The sequence below is a fragment of the Salmo salar genome, chromosome 12, assembly GCF_965601325.2.
Source record: "Salmo salar chromosome 12, fSalSal1, whole genome shotgun sequence".
Taxonomy (NCBI): Eukaryota; Metazoa; Chordata; class Actinopteri; order Salmoniformes; family Salmonidae; genus Salmo; species Salmo salar.
The window spans coordinates 16,760,001-16,780,629 of NC_138302.1; the positions used below are offsets into that span (position 1 = coordinate 16,760,001).

General features: G+C 43.8%; 1 protein-coding gene across 2 annotated transcripts in view; it reads right to left on the reverse strand.

Moving 5' to 3' along the window:
- Nucleotides 1–6,486: 6,486 nt before the first annotated feature.
- The window catches only part of tekt4 (tektin 4), a 43,762-nt gene continuing 29,619 nt past the window's right edge, over nt 6,487–20,629 (reverse strand). The window contains exons 3-6 of one of the 2 annotated variants that reach the window (XM_045690826.2): nt 16,885–17,028; nt 8,964–9,186; nt 7,247–7,401; nt 6,487–6,855 (exon numbers count right to left, since the gene is read on the reverse strand). In XM_045690826.2, the coding sequence (XP_045546782.1) occupies nt 6,642–6,855; nt 7,247–7,401; nt 8,964–9,186; nt 16,885–17,028 (736 nt within the window). In that variant the 3' untranslated portion in view covers nt 6,487–6,641. The remainder of the gene's footprint in view (nt 6,856–7,246; nt 7,402–8,963; nt 9,187–16,884; nt 17,029–20,629) is intronic. The other variant, XM_045690827.2, reaches the window with a different exon arrangement.

Below are 20,629 nucleotides of genomic sequence, written 5' to 3' on the forward strand. Positions count from 1 at the left end.
GTATTCATAAAGTATCTGACAGTATGAGTGCTGATCTAGAATCAGGTCACCCTGTCAATGTCAGCTCATTCTTTATGATCTAAAAGCCTAAACTGATCCTAGATCAGCAGTCCTAGTCTAAGACGCTTGGTGAACACAGACCCTGAAAAGTAGTTGAAATGTAGCAGAGGACCTGCCAGGGTTGTGTATCAGAACAGACTCATATCTCCTCAGGTATTCTGTATCAGAACAGACTCATATCTCCTCAGGTATTCTGTATCAGAACAGACTCATATCTCCTCAGGTATTCTGTATCAGAACAGACTCATATCTCCTCAGGTATTCTGTATCAGAACAGACTCATATCTCCTCTGATATTCTGTATCAGAACAGACTCATATCTCCTCTGATATTCTGTATCAGAACAGACTCATATCTCCTCAGGTATTCTGTATCAGAACAGACTCATATCTCCTCAGGTATTCTGTATCAGAACAGACTCATATCTCCTCTGATATTCTGTATCAGAACAGACTCATATCTCCTCAGGTATTCTGTATCAGAACAGACTCATATCTCCTCAGGTATTCTGTATCAGAACAGACTCATATCTCCTCAGGTATTCTGTATCAGAACAGACTCATATCTCCTCAGGTATTCTGTATCAGAACAGACTCATATCTCCTCAGGTATTCTGTATCAGAACAGACTCATATCTCCTCAGGTATTCTGTATCAGAACAGACTCATATCTCCTCAGGTATTCTGTATCAGAACAGACTCATATCTCCTCTGATATTCTGTATCAGAACAGACTCATATCTCCTCAGGTATTCTATATCAGAACAGACTCATATCTCCTCAGGTATTGTGTATCAGAACAGACTCATATCTCCTCAGGTATTCTGTATCAGAACAGACTCATATCTCCTCAGGTATTCTATATCAGAACAGACTCATATCTCCTCAGGTATTCTGTATCAGAACAGACTCATATCTCCTCAGGTATTCTGTATCAGAACAGACTCATATCTCCTCAGGTATTCTGTATCAGAACAGACTCATATCTCCTCTGATATTCTGTATCAGAACAGACTCATATCTCCTCAGGTATTCTGTATCAGAACAGACTCATATCTCCTCAGGTATTCTGTATCAGAACAGACTCATATCTCCTCAGGTATTCTGTATCAGAACAGACTCATATCTCCTCAGGTATTCTGTATCAGAACAGACTCATATCTCCTCAGGTATTCTGTATCGGAACAGACTCATATCTCCTCAGGTATTGTGTATCAGAACAGACTCATATCTCCTCAGGTATTCTGTATCAGAACAGACTCATATCTCCTCAGGTATTGTGTATCAGAACAGACTCATATCTCCTCAGGTATTCTGTATCAGAACAGACTCATATCTCCTCAGGTATTGTGTATCAGAACAGACTCATATCTCCTCAGGTATTCTGTATCAGAACAGACTCATATCTCCTCAGGTATTCTGTATCAGAACAGACTCATATCTCCTCAGGTATTCTGTATCGGAACAGACTCATATCTCCTCAGGTATTGTGTATCAGAACAGACTCATATCTCCTCAGGTATTCTGTATCAGAACAGACTCATATCTCCTCAGGTATTCTGTATCAGAACAAACTCATATCTCCTCAGGTATTCTGTATCAGAACAGACTCATATCTCCTCAGGTATTCTGTATCAGAACAGACTCATATCTCCTCAGGTATTCTGTATCAGAACAGACTCATATCTCCTCAGGTATTCTGTATCAGAACAAACTCATATCTCCTCAGGTATTCTGTATCAGAACAGACTCATTTCTCCTCAGGTATTCTGTATCAGAACAGACTCATATCTCCTCAGGTATTCTGTATCAGAACAGACTCATATCTCCTCAGGTATTCTGTCACTGTGTTTGTGTTAGCTTCCCAACTTTACATTTCTACATCAGACATGCACAAAGTCATGCTAATCTTTAACTTACAGAGAAACCTTTAAACTCAAGACACACACACACACACACACACACACACACACACACACACACACACACACACACACACACACACACACACACACACACACACAGTTCAAGTCAACAATTCCCCTCTACCCTCCTTTCTCTTTCCCTCTTTCTTCTCCTCTGTCACTTGATCTTTCCCAGATATTTATAACTCACTCATCTGAGAGGCAGACACAAGCGCATACTTACACATAAACACACACACTCATCTGAGAGGCAGACACAAGCGCGTACGTACACATTAACACACACTCATCTGAGAGGCAGACACAAGTGCGTACGTACACATTAACACACACACACTCACACGACAGCCAGTGTAAGCAACAGAAAGAGAAGAGAGGATGATAGACAGGGACAGATCTGTGAGGAAGAGGAGGAGGAGGAGGGAGAGGAGATGCAGGAGAGAGAGGGGGAGAGACAGGAGAGAGAGGAAGAAAAGAGGAGGCAGGAGAGAGAGGAAGAAAAGAGGAGGCAGGAGAGAGGAAGAAAAGAGGAGGCAGGAGAGAGAGAGGGAGAAAATAGGAGGCAGGAGAGAGAGAGGAAGAAAAGAGGAGGCAGGAGAGAGAGAGGAAGAAAAGAGGAGGCAGGAGAGAGGAAGAAAAGAGGAGGCAGGAGAGAGAGAGGGAGAAAATAGGAGGCAGGAGAGAGAGAGGAAGAAAAGAGGAGGCAGGAGAGAGAGAGGAAGAAAAGAGGAGGCAGGAGAGAGAGAGGAAGAAAAGAGGAGGCAGGAGAGCGAGAGGAAGAAAAGAGGAGGCAGGAGAGAGAGAGGGAGAAAAGAGGAGTCAGGAGAGAGAGGGGGAGAAAAGAGGAGGCAGGAGAGAGGAAGAAAAGCGGAGGCAGGAGAGAGAGAGGGAGAAAATAGGAGGCAGGAGAGAGAGAGGAAGAAAAGAGGAGGCAGGAGAGAGAGAGGAATAAAAGAGGAGGCAGGAGAGAGAGAGGAAGAAAAGAGGAGGCAGGAGAGAGAGGGGGAGAAAAGAGGAGGCAGGAGAGAGAGGAAGAAAAGAGGAGGCAGGAGAGAGGAGGGAGAAAAGAGGAGGCAGGAGAGAGAGAGGAAGAAAAGAGGAGGCAGGAGAGAGAGAGGGAGAAAATAGGAGGCAGGAGGAGGAGAGAGAGGAAGAAAAGAGGAGGCAGGAGAGAGAGAGGGAGAGGAGGGAGGAGAGAGGAGGGCAGGAGGCAGGCGAGAGAGAGGGAGAAAAGAGGAGGCAGGAGAGAGAGAGGAAGAAAAGAGTAGGCTGGAGAGAGAGAGGAAGAAAAGAGGAGGCAGGGAGAGAGAGAGGGAGAAAAGAGGAGGCAGGAGAGAGAGAGGAAGAAAAGAGGAGGCTGGAGAGAGAGAGGAAGAAAAGAGGAGGCAGGAGAGAGAGAGGGAAGAGGCAGGAGAGAGAGGGAGGCGTGGCAGGAGAGAGAGCGGAAGAAAAGAGGAGGCAGGAGAGAGAGAGGAAGAAAGAGGAGGCAGGGAGAGAGAGGAAGAAAAGAGGCAGGAGAGAGAGAGGAAGAAAAGAGGAGGCAGGAGAGCGAGAGGAAGAAAAGAGGAGAGACAGGAGAGAGAGGGAGAAAAGAGGAGGCAGGAGAGAGAGGGGGAGAAAAGAGGAGGCAGGAGAGAGGAAGAAAAGAGGAGGCAGGAGAGAGAGAGGAAGAAAAGAGGAGGCTGGAGAGAGAGAGGAAGAAAAGAGGAGGCAGGAGAGAGAGAGGAAGGAAAGAGGAGGCAGGAGAGAGAGAGGCAGAAAAGAGGAGGCAGGAGAGAGAGGAAGAAAAGAGGAGGCAGGAGAGAGAGAGGGAGAAAAGAGGAGGCAGGAGAGAGAGAGGAAGAAAAGAGGAGGCAGGAGAGAGAGGGGGAGAAAAGAGGAGGCAGGAGAGAGAGAGGGAGAAAAGAGGAGGCAGGAGAGAGAGAGGAAGAAAAGAGGAGGCAGGAGAGAGAGAGGGAGAAAAGAGGAGGCAGGAGAGAGAGAGGGAGAAAAGAGGAGGCAGGAGAGAGAGAGGGAGAAAAGAGGAGGCAGGAGAGAGAGGGGAGAAAAGAGGAGGCAGGAGAGAGAGAGGGAGAAAAGAGGAGGCAGGAGAGAGAGAGGGAGAAAAGAGGAGGCAGGAGAGAGAGAGGGAGAGGGAGTTAATTTCCTCACTGACAGAAACAGTACACACAGATTAAAAACATCTGGGCATTGTCCTCTTTTGACACACATCCCATCCATCCTAACACATCATATTGGCTTAGATGAGGTCTACATGAGGGTGTCAGTGGTAATCAGCGGATGTCTGATGATTTGCATAGTATTTTCTTAGCTTGATATTGTGAGATGGAAGCACACACATGGTACACACACACACACACGCACGCACGCACACACACACTCTGATGGTCTCTGTTGAATTCATAGTTCTCTACTGCCATCATGTGGTCAGAGTTAGGTACTGGGTCAGACCAACTGGCTAGTTCAGGGGTAGACCACTTAGGACCAGAGTTAGGTACTGGGTCAGACCAACTGGCTAGTTCAGGAGTAGACCACTTAGGACCAGAGTTAGGTACTGGGTCAGAGCAACTGGCTAGTTCAGGGGTAGACCACTTAGGACCAGAGTTAGGTACTGGGTCAGACCAACTGGCTAGTTCAGGGGTAGACCACTTAGGACCAGAGTTAGGTACTAGAGCACGATAACTCAACTGCTTCACTTTCAAAGTGTTCAAAAAATTGTTTCATTCATTGTTTCTCAGACAGCGGCCATTTTGCTCTGACCCTTCCTAATACCATGACCGAACACTTAAAGTGACAGTGATCGTTTGGACCAATCAACAGAATTTCAACAAGGGTCTTACACATTCAATATATTATTGTCTATAACCTAGGAATACATGCATAAGCAGTCTTTCAGTTTCCCTTCATTTCACATTTAATGTAGAGACGTTACACCAAATTGCACCCTATTCCCTATATAGTGCACTTATTTTAACCAGAGCCCTATTCCCTATATAGTGCACTACCTTTAACCAGAGCCCTATTCCCTATATAGTGCACTTATTTTAACCAGAGCCCTATTCCCTATATAGTGCACTACCTTTAACCAGAGCCCTATTCCTTATATAGTGCACTTCTTTTAACCAGAGCCCTATTCTCCATATAGTGCACGTCTATTAACCAGAGCCTTATGGGAATAGTGTGCAGTTGGGATACAGCCCCAGGAAGATGTTCCCTCCCCTCTGTCCTCATTCACAGATCTGATAGGACTGGACGTGCGAAAGGAAGATGGCAGAAATTAGACCAGGGCTGCCCAACCCTCTTCCTGGAGATCTACCATCCTGTAGGTTTTCAGTCCAACCCTCTTCCTGGAGATCTACCATCCTGTAGGTTTTCAGTCCAACCCTCTTCCTGGAGATCTACCATCCTGTAGGTTTTCTGTCCAACCCTCTTCCTGGGGATCTACCATCCTGTAGGTTTTCAGTCCAACCCTCTTCCTGGAGATCTACCATCCTGTAGGTTTTCAGTCCAACCCTCTTCCTGGGGATCTACCATCCTGTAGGTTTTCAGTCCAACCCTCTTCCTGGGGATCTACCTACCTGTAGGTTTTCGGCCCAACCCTCTTCCTGGGGATCTACCTTCCTGTAGGTTTTCAGCCCAACCCTCTTCCTGGGGATCTACCATCCTGTAGGTTTTCAGTCCAACCCTCTTCCTGGGGATCTACCATCCTGTAGGTTTTCAGTCCAACCCTCTTCCTGGGGATCTACCATCCTGTAGGTTTTCAGTCCAACCCTCTTCCTGGGGATCTACCTTCCTGTAGGTTTTCGGCCCAACCCTCTTCCTGGGGATCTACCTTCCTGTAGGTTTTCAGCCCAACACTCTTCCTGGGGATCTACCTTCCTGTAGGTTTTCAGCCCAACCCTCTTCCTGGAGATCTACCGTCCTGTAGGTTTTCAATCCAACCCTAATCTAGCACACCTGATTCTACTAATTATCTTCTCACCAAGACCTGAACTAGCTGAATCAGGTACTGTATGTTAAGTTAAGGTTGGAGTGAAAACCTACAGGACAGTTGATCTGTAGGAACAGGGTTGGAGTGTAAACCTACAGGACAGTTGATCTGTAGGAACAGGGTTGGAGTGTAAACCTACAGGACAGTTGATCTGTAGGAACAGGGTTGGAGTGTAAACCTACAGGACAGTTGATCTGTAGGAACAGGGTTGGAGTGTAAACCTACAGGACAGCTGATCTGTAGGAACAGGGTTGGAGTGTAAACCTACAGGACAGCTGATCTGTAGGAACAGGGTTGGAGTGTAAACCTACAGGACAGCTGATCTGTAGGAACAGGGTTGGAGTGAAAACCTACAGGACAGCTGATCTGTAGGAAGAAGTTTGGGTTGCCCTGGGTTACATCTACCAGTTGTGTCAGATACATGAAGGGGAGTGATCGAGGGCAGAGGGAAGGGAGTATCTTACTGCTTTAGTGTACACTCTTAGACTAGTGTCTAGTGATCAGTCAGCTGTGACAGACAAGCCTTTATTGATTCACACAACACAACTGGAAACACCAAGCAAATGCACAAAATGTTGCACTAGTCACTAATACAGACTTTATCACACACACACACACACAAACACACACCCACACGTCTCCATATCCCCCTGTCTCTCTCTCTCTTCAGTACCCAGACAGGGCTATGAAGGTGGGGTAGCGTGTGCGGTGGGACATGCACTTGTCCCTGTCGATGAGCAGGCTGTGGGTCTTACAGCCGATGTCCTTCTCCAGCACCATGCGGGACTCCTCCAGGTGGGACAGGGAGCTCCGCGCTGCAGACAGCTGCTGCTGCAGGGACGACATGGTCTGGGAGATCTGACCTACCTCACCCACCAGGCTGGAGACAGAGAGAGAGAGAGAGAGGAGGGGGGAGAGGGAGCACAAGAAGGAGAGAGAGAAAGAGAGCGCGAGAGAGGAGAGAGGGAGGGGAAGAGAGACCGAAAGAGAGAGAGAGAGAGAGAGAGAGGAAGGAGAGGAGCTTGTCAGACCAGTGTAGGTGTTTGTGAAAGATGGGAGAGAGACATAGGTTTGAGTGCGTGTTTGGTTGTGTGTTTGTGTGTATGTCTGTGTGAGTGCTTACTGGCTTGCGTGCCTGTGTGTGCTTCTGTGTGTGTGTGTGTGTGTGTGTGTGTGTGTGTGTGTGTGTGTGTGTGTGTGTGTGTGTGTGTGTGTGTGTGTGTGTGTGTGTGTGTGTGTGTGTGTGTGTGTGTGCGCGTGCGTGTGTGTACCTGAATTGTGGGGTGTCCCTACAGAGCTCCATGTGGGGTCTGTGTGAGCGTTGGTGCAGCCTGGACTGAGCCACTCTCAGAGGGGCCTCTTTATCATACAGAGCCTGCTGAAGAGACACAATGTTCCTCTCCTGGGCCCCGATCTGATCCAGGATCTACACACACACACACGTATGAAACACATACACACGTATCAAATACAAACACACACACACACACACACACACAGACACACACACACACACACACACACACACACACACACACACACACACACACACACACACACACACACACACACACACACACACACACACACACACACACACACACACACACAGTGTTGAGTTCAGGTGCAGCATTCTCTGCATTCCAGCCTCAGCTGGATAACCCTTAGGGGGGTGGATAAATACAGTGCATTCGGAAAGTATTCAGACCCCTTGACTTCCACATTTTGTTACGTTACAGCCTTTTTCTAAAATAGATTAAATAAAAATAAATCCTCATCAATGTACACACAATACCCCATAATGACATCACAATACCCCATAATGACATCACAATACCCCATAATGGCATCACAATACCCCATAATGACATCACAATACCCCATAATGACATCACAATACCCCATAATGACATCACAATACCCCATAATGACAAAACAAATACTGTTTTTTTTTACATTTTTGCAAATTTATACAAAGAAAAAAAGAAATATCACATTTACATAAGTATTCAGACCCTTCACTCAGTACTTTGTTGAAGCACCTTTGGCAGCGATTACAGCCTTGAGTCTTCTTGGGTATGATGCTACAAGCTTGGCACACCTGTATTTGGGGAGTTTCTCCCATTCTTCCCTGCAGATCCTCTCAAGCTCTGTCAGGTTGGATGAGGAGTGGCTCTGTCAGGTTGGATGAGGAGTGGCTCTGTCAGGTTGGATGAGGAGTGGCTCTGTCAGGTTGGATGAGGAGTGGCTCTGTCAGGTTGGATGAGGAGTGGCTCTGTCAGGTTGGATGAGGAGTGGCTCTGTCAGGTTGGATGAGGAGCGTTGCTGCACAGATATTTTCAGGTCTCTCCAGAGATGTTAGATCAGGTTCAAGTCCGGGCTCTGGCTGGGCCACACAAGGACATTCAGAGACTTGTCCTGAAGCCACTCCTGCGTTGTCTTGGCTGTGTGCTTAGGGTCATTGTCCTGTTGGAAGCTGAACCTTCGCCCCAGTCTGAGATCCTGAGCACTCTGGAGAAGGTTTTCATCAAGGATCACTCCATTCATCTTTGCCTCGATCCTGACTATTCTCCCAGTCCCTGCCGCTGAAAAACATCCCCATAGCATGATGCTGCCACCACCATGCTTCACCGAAGGGATGGTGCCAGGTTTCCTCCAGAGTTCAATCTTGGTTTCATCAGACCTGTTTTCGCTTTGTCATTATGGGGTATTGTGTGTAGATTGAGGAGGATAAAAAACAATTGTATCCATTTTAGAATAAGGCTGTAACGTAACAAAATGTGGAAAAAGGGGAAGGGGTCTGAATACTTCCCGAAGGCGCTGAATGTCATGAAAACCTTCAGGTCTTCTTCAGATAAAAACATTCCCTTTGCCTGCTGGGTAGGCGCCAATTTTTGTATGTTTTGTTTAATTAGAGGAAGGGTTGAGTTTTGGCTATTGAAACGACACACACACACCACCTCCACCAACCCCCCCACCCCAACACACCTGAGTGAGGTGCAGTTGTAGCTGTGTCTTGGCCTCAGTGAGCTGCAGACAGCGCTGGCTGAAGGCCTGGTCAACATTAGAGCACTGGACCCTCAGGTCCTCAGCCGTCTCCTGTAGGACCCTCTCCACCAGCAGCCTGAGCTCCACACTGGCCTGCTCCTCCCGCTGCGCCACAGACAGGTTGTCCTGGGTGAAAGACACCCACTCATCACGATTACACAGCCTGGGAGAGAGGAGGGAGATGTTAACACACTATTAATACACACACACCCATGCACACACCAACGCAGGGGAGGGAGGTACTAATACACACACACACACACGGGACCAGCCTGGTGAGAGTACAGTGAGCAGAAGAGAAACCACTACAGTCCAAAGAGGACGGGACCAGCCTGGTGAGAGTACAGTGAGCGGGACCAGACCCATGCTCTGCAGTGTACCATGATAGACCTAGAGGACAACCATTCCCTTAGAGAGAAGCACCAGGGTCTCAGAGAGGAGGAGCACAGACTGAAAGACAAGGAGAAGCAGAACCAGACACTCAGGTAGGAGAAGAAAGTCCTCAAAAATCAAAATCAAATCCAGTGCTGAATACAACAGGTGTAGACCTCAGGGAGGAGGTGTGATACAGGGATGTGATCATGGTAAAACAGTAGAATACGTCCTACAGGAAATGAGGTGTGATTCAGAGATGTGATCATGGTAAAACAGTAGCATACGTCCTACAGGAAATGAGGTGTGATACAGGGATGTGATCATGGTAAAACAGTAGAATACGTGCTACAGGAAATGAGGTGTGATACAGGGATGTGATCATGGTAAAACAGTAGAATATGTCCTACAGGAAATGAGGTGTGATTCAGGGATGTGATGATGGTAAAACAGTAGAATACGTCCTACAGGAAATGAGGTGTGATTCAGGGATGTGATCATGGTAAAACAGTAGAATACGTCCTACAGGAAATGAGGTGTGATACAGGGATGTGATCATGGTAAAACAGTAGAATACGTCCTACAGGAAATGAGGTGTGATACAGGGATGTGATCATGGTAAAACAGTAGAATACGTCCTACAGGAAATGAGGTGTGATACAGGGATGTGATCATGGTAAAACAGTAGAATACGTCCTACAGGAAATGAGGTGTGATTCAGGGATGTGATGATGGTAAAACAGTAGAATACGTCCTACAGGAAATGAGGTGTGATTCAGGGATGTGATCATGGTAAAACAGTAGAATACGTCCTACAGGAAATGAGGTGTGATACAGGGATGTGATCATGGTAAAACAGTAGAATACGTCCTACAGGAAATGAGGTGTGATTCAGGGATGTGATCATGGTAAAACAGTAGAATACGTCCTACAGGAAATGAGGTGTGATACAGGGATGTGATCATGGTAAAACAGTAGCATACGTCCTACAGGAAATGAGGTGTGATTCAGGGATGTGAACATGGTAAAACAGTAGAATACGTGCTACAGGAAATGAGGTGTGATTCAAGGGATGTGATCATGGTAAAACAGTAGAATACGTCCTACAGGAAATGAGGTGTGATTCAGGGATGTGATCATGGTAAAACAGTAGAATACGTCAAACAGGAAATTAGGTGTGATACAGGGATGTGATCATGGTAAAACAGTAGAATACGTCCTACAGGAAATGAGGTGTGATACAGGGATGTGATCATGGTAAAACAGTAGAATACGTCCTACAGGAAATGAGGTGTGATACAGGGATGTGATCATGGTAAAACAGTAGAATACGTCCTACAGGAAATGAGGTGTGATTCAGGGATGTGATCATGGTAAAACAGTAGAATACGTCCTACAGGAAATGAGGTGTGATTCAGGCATGTGATCATGGTAAAACAGTAGAATACGTCCTACAGGAAATGAGGTGTGATTCAGGGATGTGATCATGGTAAAACAGTAGAATACGTCCTACAGGAAATGAGGTGTGATTCAGGGATGTGATCATGGTAAAACAGTAGAATACGTCCTACAGGAAATGAGGTGTGATACAGGGATGTGATCATGGTAAAACAGTAGAATACGTCCTACAGGAAATGAGGTGTGATTCAGGGATGTGATCATGGTAAAACAGTAGAATACGTCCTACAGGAAATGAGGTGTGATTCAGGGATGTGATCATGGTAAAACAGTAGAATACGTCCTACAGGAAATGAGGTGTGATTCAGGGATGTGATCATGGTAAAACAGTAGAATACGTCCTACAGGAAATGAGGTGTGATTCAGGGATGTGATCATGGTAAAACAGTAGAATACGTCCTACAGGAAATGAGGTGTGATTCAGGGATGTGATCATGGTAAAACAGTAGAATACGTCCTACAGGAAATGAGGTGTGATACAGGGATGTGATCATGGTAAAACAGTAGAATACGTCCTACAGGAAATGAGGTGTGATTCAGGGATGTGATCATGGTAAAACAGTAGAATACGTCCTACAGGAAATGAGGTGTGATTCAGGGATGTGATCATGGTAAAACAGTAGAATAAGTCCTACAGGAAATGAGGTGTGATACAGGGATGTGATCATGGTAAAACAGTAGAATACGTCCTACAGGAAATGAGGTGTGATACAGGGATGTGATCATGGTAAAACAGTAGAATACGTCCTACAGGAAATGAGGTGTGATTCAGGGATGTGATCATGGTAAAACAGTAGAATACGTCCTACAGGAAATGAGGTGTGATTCAGGGATGTGATCATGGTAAAACAGTAGAATACGTCCTACAGGAAATGAGGTGTGATACAGGGATGTGATCATGGTAAAACAGTAGAATACGTCCTACAGGAAATTAGGTGTGATTCAGGGATGTGATCATGGTAAAACAGTAGAATACGTCCTACAGGAAATGAGGTGTGATTCAGGGATGTGATCATGGTAAAACAGTAGAATACGTCCTACAGGAAATGAGGTGTGATACAGGGATGTGATCATGGTAAAACAGTAGAATACGTCCTACAGGAAATGAGGTGTGATACAGGGATGTGATCATGGTAAAACAGTAGAATACGTCCTACAGGAAATGAGGTGTGATACAGGGATGTGATCATGGTAAAACAGTAGAATACGTCCTACAGGAAATGAGGTGTGATTCAGGGATGTGATGATGGTAAAACAGTAGAATACGTCCTACAGGAAATGAGGTGTGATTCAGGGATGTGATCATGGTAAAACAGTAGAATACGTCCTACAGGAAATGAGGTGTGATACAGGGATGTGATCATGGTAAAACAGTAGAATACGTCCTACAGGAAATGAGGTGTGATACAGGGATGTGATCATGGTAAAACAGTAGAATACGTCCTACAGGAAATGAGGTGTGATTCAGGGATGTGATCATGGTAAAACAGTAGAATACGTCCTACAGGAAATGAGGTGTGATACAGGGATGTGATCATGGTAAAACAGTAGCATACGTCCTACAGGAAATGAGGTGTGATTCAGGGATGTGAACATGGTAAAACAGTAGAATACGTGCTACAGGAAATGAGGTGTGATTCAGGGATGTGATCATGGTAAAACAGTAGAATACGTCCTACAGGAAATGAGGTGTGATTCAGGGATGTGATCATGGTAAAACAGTAGAATACGTCCTACAGGAAATGAGGTGTGATACAGGGATGTGATCATGGTAAAACAGTAGAATACGTCCTACAGGAAATGAGGTGTGATACAGGGATGTGATCATGGTAAAACAGTAGAATACGTCCTACAGGAAATGAGGTGTGATACAGGGATGTGATCATGGTAAAACAGTAGAATACGTCCTACAGGAAATTAGGTGTGATTCAGGGATGTGATCATGGTAAAACAGTAGAATACGTCCTACAGGAAATGAGGTGTGATTCAGGGATGTGATCATGGTAAAACAGCAGAATACGTCCTACAGGAAATGAGGTGTGATTCAGGGATGTGATCATGGTAAAACAGCAGAATACGTCCTACAGGAAATGAGGTGTGATACAGGGATGTGATCATGGTAAAACAGTAGAATACGTCCTACAGGAAATGAGGTGTGATACAGGGATGTGATCATGGTAAAACAGTAGAATACGTCCTACAGGAAATGAGGTGTGATTCAGGGATGTGATCATGGTAAAACAGTAGAATACGTCCTACAGGAAATGAGGTGTGATACAGGGATGTGATCATGGTAAAACAGTAGAATACGTCCTACAGGAAATGAGGTGTGATTCAGGGATGTGATCATGGTAAAACAGTAGAATACGTCCTACAGGAAATGAGGTGTGATACAGGGATGTGATCATGGTAAAACAGTAGAATACGTCCTACAGGAAATGAGGTGTGATTCAGGGATGTGATCATGGTAAAACAGTAGAATACGTCCTACAGGAAATGAGGTGTGATACAGGGATGTGATCATGGTAAAACAGTAGAATACGTCCTACAGGAAATGAGGTGTGATTCAGGGATGTGATCATGGTAAAACAGTAGAATACGTCCTACAGGAAATGAGGTGTGATTCAGGGATGTGATCATGGTAAAACAGTAGAATACGTCCTACAGGAAATGAGGTGTGATACAGGGATGTGATCATGGTAAAACAGTAGAATACGTGCTACAGGAAATGAGGTGTGATTCAGGGATGTGATCATGGTAAAACAGTAGAATACGTCCTACAGGAAATGAGGTGTGATTCAGGGATGTGATCATGGTAAAACAGTACAATACGTCCTACAGGAAATGAGGTGTGATTCAGGGATGTGATCATGGTAAAACAGTAGAATACGTCCTACAGGAAATGAGGTGTGATTCAGGGATGTGATCATGGTAAAACAGTAGAATACGTCCTACAGGAAATGAGGTGTGATACAGGGATGTGATCATGGTAAAACAGTAGAATACGTCCTACAGGAAATGAGGTGTGATTCAGGGATGTGATCATGGTAAAACAGTAGAATACGTCCTACAGGAAATGAGGTGTGATACAGGGATGTGATCATGGTAAAACAGTAGAATACGTCCTACAGGAAATGAGGTGTGATTCAGGGATGTGATGATGGTAAAACAGTAGAATACGTCCTACAGGAAATGAGGTGTGATTCAGGGATGTGATCATGGTAAAACAGTAGAATACGTCCTACAGGAAATGAGGTGTGATACAGGGATGTGATCATGGTAAAACAGTAGAATACGTCCTACAGGAAATGAGGTGTGATACAGGGATGTGATCATGGTAAAACAGTAGAATACGTCCTACAGGAAATGAGGTGTGATTCAGGGATGTGATCATGGTAAAACAGTAGAATACGTCCTACAGGAAATGAGGTGTGATTCAGGGATGTGATCATGGTAAAACAGTAGAATACGTCCTACAGGAAATGAGGTGTGATACAGGGATGTGATCATGGTAAAACAGTAGAATACGTCCTACAGGAAATGAGGTGTGATACAGGGATGTGATCATGGTAAAACAGTAGAATACGTCCTACAGGAAATGAGGTGTGATACAGGGATGTGATCATGGTAAAACAGTAGAATACGTCCTACAGGAAATGAGGTGTGATTCAGGGATGTGATCATGGTAAAACAGTAGAATACGTCCTACAGGAAATGAGGTGTGATACAGGGATGTGATCATGGTAAAACAGTAGAATACGTGCTACAGGAAATGAGGTGTGATTCAGGGATGTGATCATGGTAAAACAGTAGAATACGTCCTACAGGAAATGAGGTGTGATACAGGGATGTGATCATGGTAAAACAGTAGAATACGTCCTACAGGAAATGAGGTGTGATTCAGGGATGTGATCATGGTAAAACAGTAGAATACGTCCTACAGGAAATGAGGTGTGATTCAGGGATGTGATCATGGTAAAACAGTAGAATACGTCCTACAGGAAATGAGGTGTGATTCAGGGATGTGATCATGGTAAAACAGCAGAATACGTCCTACAGGAAATGAGGTGTGATTCAGGGATGTGATGATGGTAAAACAGTAGAATACGTCCTACAGGAAATGAGGTGTGATTCAGGGATGTGATCATGGTAAAACAGTAGAATACGTCCTACAGGAAATGAGGTGTGATACAGGGATGTGATCATGGTAAAACAGTAGAATACGTCCTACAGGAAATGAGGTGTGATACAGGGATGTGATCATGGTAAAACAGTAGAATACGTCCTACAGGAAATGAGGTGTGATTCAGGGATGTGATCATGGTAAAACAGTAGAATACGTCCTACAGGAAATGAGGTGTGATTCAGGGATGTGATCATGGTAAAACAGTAGAATACGTCCTACAGGAAATGAGGTGTGATACAGGGATGTGATCATGGTAAAACAGTAGAATACGTCCTACAGGAAATGAGGTGTGATACAGGGATGTGATCATGGTAAAACAGTAGAATACGTCCTACAGGAAATGAGGTGTGATTCAGGGATGTGATCATGGTAAAACAGTAGAATACGTCCTACAGGAAATGAGGTGTGATACAGGGATGTGATCATGGTAAAACAGTAGAATACGTGCTACAGGAAATGAGGTGTGATTCAGGGATGTGATCATGGTAAAACAGTAGAATACGTCCTACAGGAAATGAGGTGTGATACAGGGATGTGATCATGGTAAAACAGTAGAATACGTCCTACAGGAAATGAGGTGTGATTCAGGGATGTGATCATGGTAAAACAGTAGAATACGTCCTACAGGAAATGAGGTGTGATTCAGGGATGTGATCATGGTAAAACAGTAGAATACGTCCTACAGGAAATGAGGTGTGATTCAGGGATGTGATCATGGTAAAACAGCAGAATACGTCCTACAGGAAATGAGGTGTGATTCAGGGATGTGATCATGGTAAAACAGTAGAATACGTCCTACAGGAAATGTACCTCGTAAAAATGTGTAACCGTGGTAACACAATGATGTCATTGTGAGAAGACTTGACTTGTGACATTTTAAAAAACGCATTCTACTCCGTCTTTGCTTTCACACGATCATTTTTAGTTCCTGAATACATTGAATACATTTAGTTATCAAGTCATTTCACATGCCAAGGAACATGTTAGAATGGCAAATGTATTGTGTTCAATTTGTGTGAAATATAAGACAAATTAAAAAAGGACATATTTGTACTTAATTATGTCAAGAATTGTATGAACTGATACATGCAATAAAATATATATTTAAAAAAGAAAGAGAGTGTGTGTGTGTGTGTTTTTGTGTATAATACATGTGTGTATATGTCCGTGTGTGTGCATGTATGTGTGTGTGTGGGTGTGTATAATACAGCTACTCACTGGTCCTGTAGTTTGTCTGAGTTGGGATGGTACTGTGTGTATAATACAGCTACTCACTGGTCCTGTAGGTTGTCTGAGTTGGGATGGTACTGTGTGTATAATACAGCTACTCACTGGTCCTGTAGGTTGTCTGAGTTGGAGTGGTACTGTGTGTATAATACAGCTACTCACTGGTCCTGTAGGTTGTCTGAGTTGGGGTGGTACTGTGTGTATAATACAGCTACTCACTGGTCCTGTAGGTTGTCTGAGTTGGGGTGGTACTGTGTGTATAATACAGCTACTCACTGGTCCTGTAGGTTGTCTGAGTTGGGATGGTACTGTGTGTATAATACAGCTACTCACTGGTCCTGTAGGTTGTCTGAGTTGGGATGGTACTGTGTGTATAATACAGCTACTCACTGGTCCTGTAGGTTGTCTGAGTTGGGGTGGTACTGTGTGTATAATACAGCTACTCACTGGTCCTGTAGGTTGTCTGAGTTGGGATGGTACTGTGTGTATAATACAGCTACTCACTGGTCATGTAGGTTGTCTGAGTTGGGATGGTACTGTGTGTATAATACAGCTACTCACTGGTCCTGTAGGTTGTCTGAGTTGGGATGGTACTGTGTGTATAATACAGCTACTCACTGGTCCTGTAGGTTGTCTGAGTTGGGATGGTACTGTGTGTCAGTACTCATGTTGTTGTAGCGACCACACTGGTCATCCAGACTGTAGGCCTGGTACTTATCAGACCAGTCCAGCTCCAGAGTCTGCTTGGCATCTCTGTTACACCTGATACACACACACACACACACACACACACACACACACACACACACACACACACACACACACACACACACACACACACACACACACACACACACACACACACACACACACACACACACACACACACAGTGGGAGACAGTAAGGGCAGAAAGCCAGTGTGAGGGTCTGATGAGGGTCTGGTAGGGAGTGAAAAGCTGAAGTGAGAATAGCCATGTGTTTAACTGTTCAGCAGTATAATAGCCATGTGATTAACTGTTCAGCAGTATAATGACCATGTGTTTAACTGTTCAGCAGTATAACAGCCATGTGATTAACTGTTCAGCAGTATAATAGTCATGTGATTAACTGTTCAGCAGTATAACAGCCATGTGATTAACTGTTCAGCAGTATAATAGCCATGTGATTAACTGTTCAGCAGTCTAATAGCCATGTGATTAACTGTTCAGCAGTATAATAGCCATGTGATTAACTGTTCAGCAGTCTAATAGCCATGTGATTAACTGTTCAGCAGTCTAATAGCCATGTGATTAACTGTTCAGCAGTCTAATAGCTATGTGATTAACTGTTCAGCAGTCTAATAGCCATGTGATTAACTGTTCAGCAGTCTAATAGCCATGTGATTAACTGTTCAGCAGTCTAATAGCCATGTGATTAACTGTTCAGCAGTCTAATAGCCATGTGATTAACTGTTCAACTGTCACGTCCTGACCAGTATAAGGGGTTATTTGTTATTGTAGTTTGGTCAGGGCGTGGCAGGGGTGTGTTTGTTTTGTGTTGTCGGGGTTTTTGAGTATTGTTCTATGTTTTGGATTTCTATGTTCTTTCTATGTTGTGTATTTCTTTGTGTTGGCCTGGTATGGCTCTCAATCAAGGACAGCTGTACTTCATTGTTGCTGATTGGGAGCCATACTTAGGTAGCCTGTTTTCCACCTGTCTTTTGTGGGAAGTTGTTTTTGCACGGCTGTGGTTTGCCTGCAAACTGTCTAGCTGTCATTCGTTTTTTCTTGTTTTGTGTAGTGTTCAAATAAAGTTAAGATGAGCATTCACATACCCGCTGCACTTTGGTCCAATCACTACGACGGCCGTTACATCAGCAGTATAATAGCCATGTGATTAACTGTTCAGCAGTCTAATAGCCATGTGATTAACTGTTCAGCAGTCTAATAGCCATGTGATTAACTGTTCAGCAGTCTAATAGTCATGTGATTAACTGTTCAGCAGTATAATAGTAATGTGATTAACTGTTCAGCAGTATAATAGCCATGTGATTAACTGTTCAGCAGTATAATAGCCATGTGTTTAACTGTTCCTAATAGCCATGTGATTAACTGTTCAGCAGTCTAATAGTCATGTGATTAACTGTTCAGCAGTATAATAGCCATGTGATTAACTGTTCAGCAGTATAATAGCCATGTGATTAACTGTTCAGCAGTATAATAGCCATGTGTTTAACTGTTTTGCAGTATAATAGCCATGTGTTTAACTGTTCAGCAGTATAATAGCCATGTGATTAACTGTTCAGCAGTATAATAGCCATGTGATTAACTGTTCAGCAGTATAATAGCCATGTGATTAACTGTTCAGCAGTATAATAGCCATGTGATTAACTGTTCAGCAGTATAATAGCCATGTGATTAACTGTTCAGCAGTATAATAGCCATGTGATTAACTGTTCAGCAGTATAAAAGCCATGTGATTAACTGTTCAGCAGTATAATAGCCATGTGTTTAACTGATCAGCAGTATAATAGCCATGTGATTAACTGTTCAGCAGTATAATAGCCATGTGATTAACTGTTCAGCAGTATAATAGCCATGTGTTTACCTGTTCAGCAGTATAATAGCCATGTGATTAACTGTTCAGCAGTATAATGGCCATGTGATTAACTGTTCAGCAGTCTAATAGCCATGTGATTAACTGTTCAGCAGTCTAATAAACATGCCTTTAACTGTTCAGCAGTCTAATAGTCATGTGATTAACTGTTCAGCAGTATAATAGCCATGTGATTAACTGTTCAGCAGTCTAATAGCCATGTGTTTATCTGTTCAGCAGTGTAATAGTCATGTGATTAACTGTTCAGCAGTATAATAGCCATGTGATTAACTGTTCAGCAGTCTAATAGCCATGTGTTTAACTGTTCAGCAGTCTAATAGTCATGTTTTAACTGTTCAGCAGTATAAAAGCCATGTGTTTAACTGTTCAGCAGTATAATAGCATGTGATTAACTGTTCAGCAGTATAATAGCCATGTGATTAACTGTTCAGCAGTATAATAGCCATGTGATTAACTGTTCAGCAGTATAATAGCCATGTGATTAACTGTTCAGCAGTCTAATAGCCATGTGATTAACTGTTCAGCAGTCTAATAGCCATGCCTTTAACTGTTCAGCAGTCTAATAGTCATGTGATTAACTGTTCAGCAGTATAATAGCCATGTGATTAACTGTTCAGCAGTCTAATAGCCATGTGTTTAACTGTTCAGCAGTCTAATAGTCATGTGTTTAACTGTTCAGCAGTATAATAGCCATGTGATTAACTGTTCAGCAGTATAATAGCCATGTGATTAACTGTTCAGCAGTCTAATAGCCATGTGATTAACTGTTCAGCAGTCTAACAGCATTGTGATTAACTGTTCAGCAGTCTAATAGCCATGTGATTAACTGTTCAGCAGTCTAAAAGCCATGTGATTAACTGTTCAGCAGTATAATAGCCATGTGATTAACTGTTCAGCAGTATAATAGCCATGTGATTAACTGTTCAGCAGTATAATAGCCATGTGATTAACTGTTCAGCAGTCTAATAGCCATGTGATTAACTGTTCAGCAGTATAATAGCCATGTGATTAACTGTTCAGCAGTCTAATAGCCATGTGATTAACTGTTCAGCAGTCTAACAGCCATGTGATTAACTGTTCAGCAGTCTAATAGCCATGTGATTAACTGTTCAGCAGTCTAATAGCCATGTGATTAACTGTTCAGCAGTCTAATAGCCATGTGATTAACTGTTCAGCAGTCTAATAGCCATGTGATTAACTGTTCAGCAGTCTAATAGCCATGTGATTAACTGTTCAACTGTCACGTCCTGACCAGTATAAGGGGTTATTTGTTATTGTAGTTTGGTCAGGGCGTGGCAGGGGTGTGTTTGTTTTGTGTTGTCGGGGTTTTTGAGTATTGTTCTATGTTTTGGATTTCTATGTTCTTTCTACGTTGTGTATTTCTTTGTGTTGGCCTGGTATGGCTCTCAATCAAGGACAGCTGTACTTCATTGTTGCTGATTGGGAGCCATACTTAGGTAGCCTGTTTTCCACCTGTCTTTTGTGGGAAGTTGTTTTTGCACGGCTGTGGTTTGCCTGCAAACTGTCTAGCTGTCATTCGTTTTTTCTTGTTTTGTGTAGTGTTCAAATAAAGTTAAGATGAGCATTCACATACCCGCTGCACTTTGGTCCAATCACTACGACGGCCGTTACATCAGCAGTATAATAGCCATGTGATTAACTGTTCAGCAGTCTAATAGCCATGTGATTAACTGTTCAGCAGTCTAATAGCCATGTGATTAACTGTTCAGCAGTCTAATAGTCATGTGATTAACTGTTCAGCAGTATA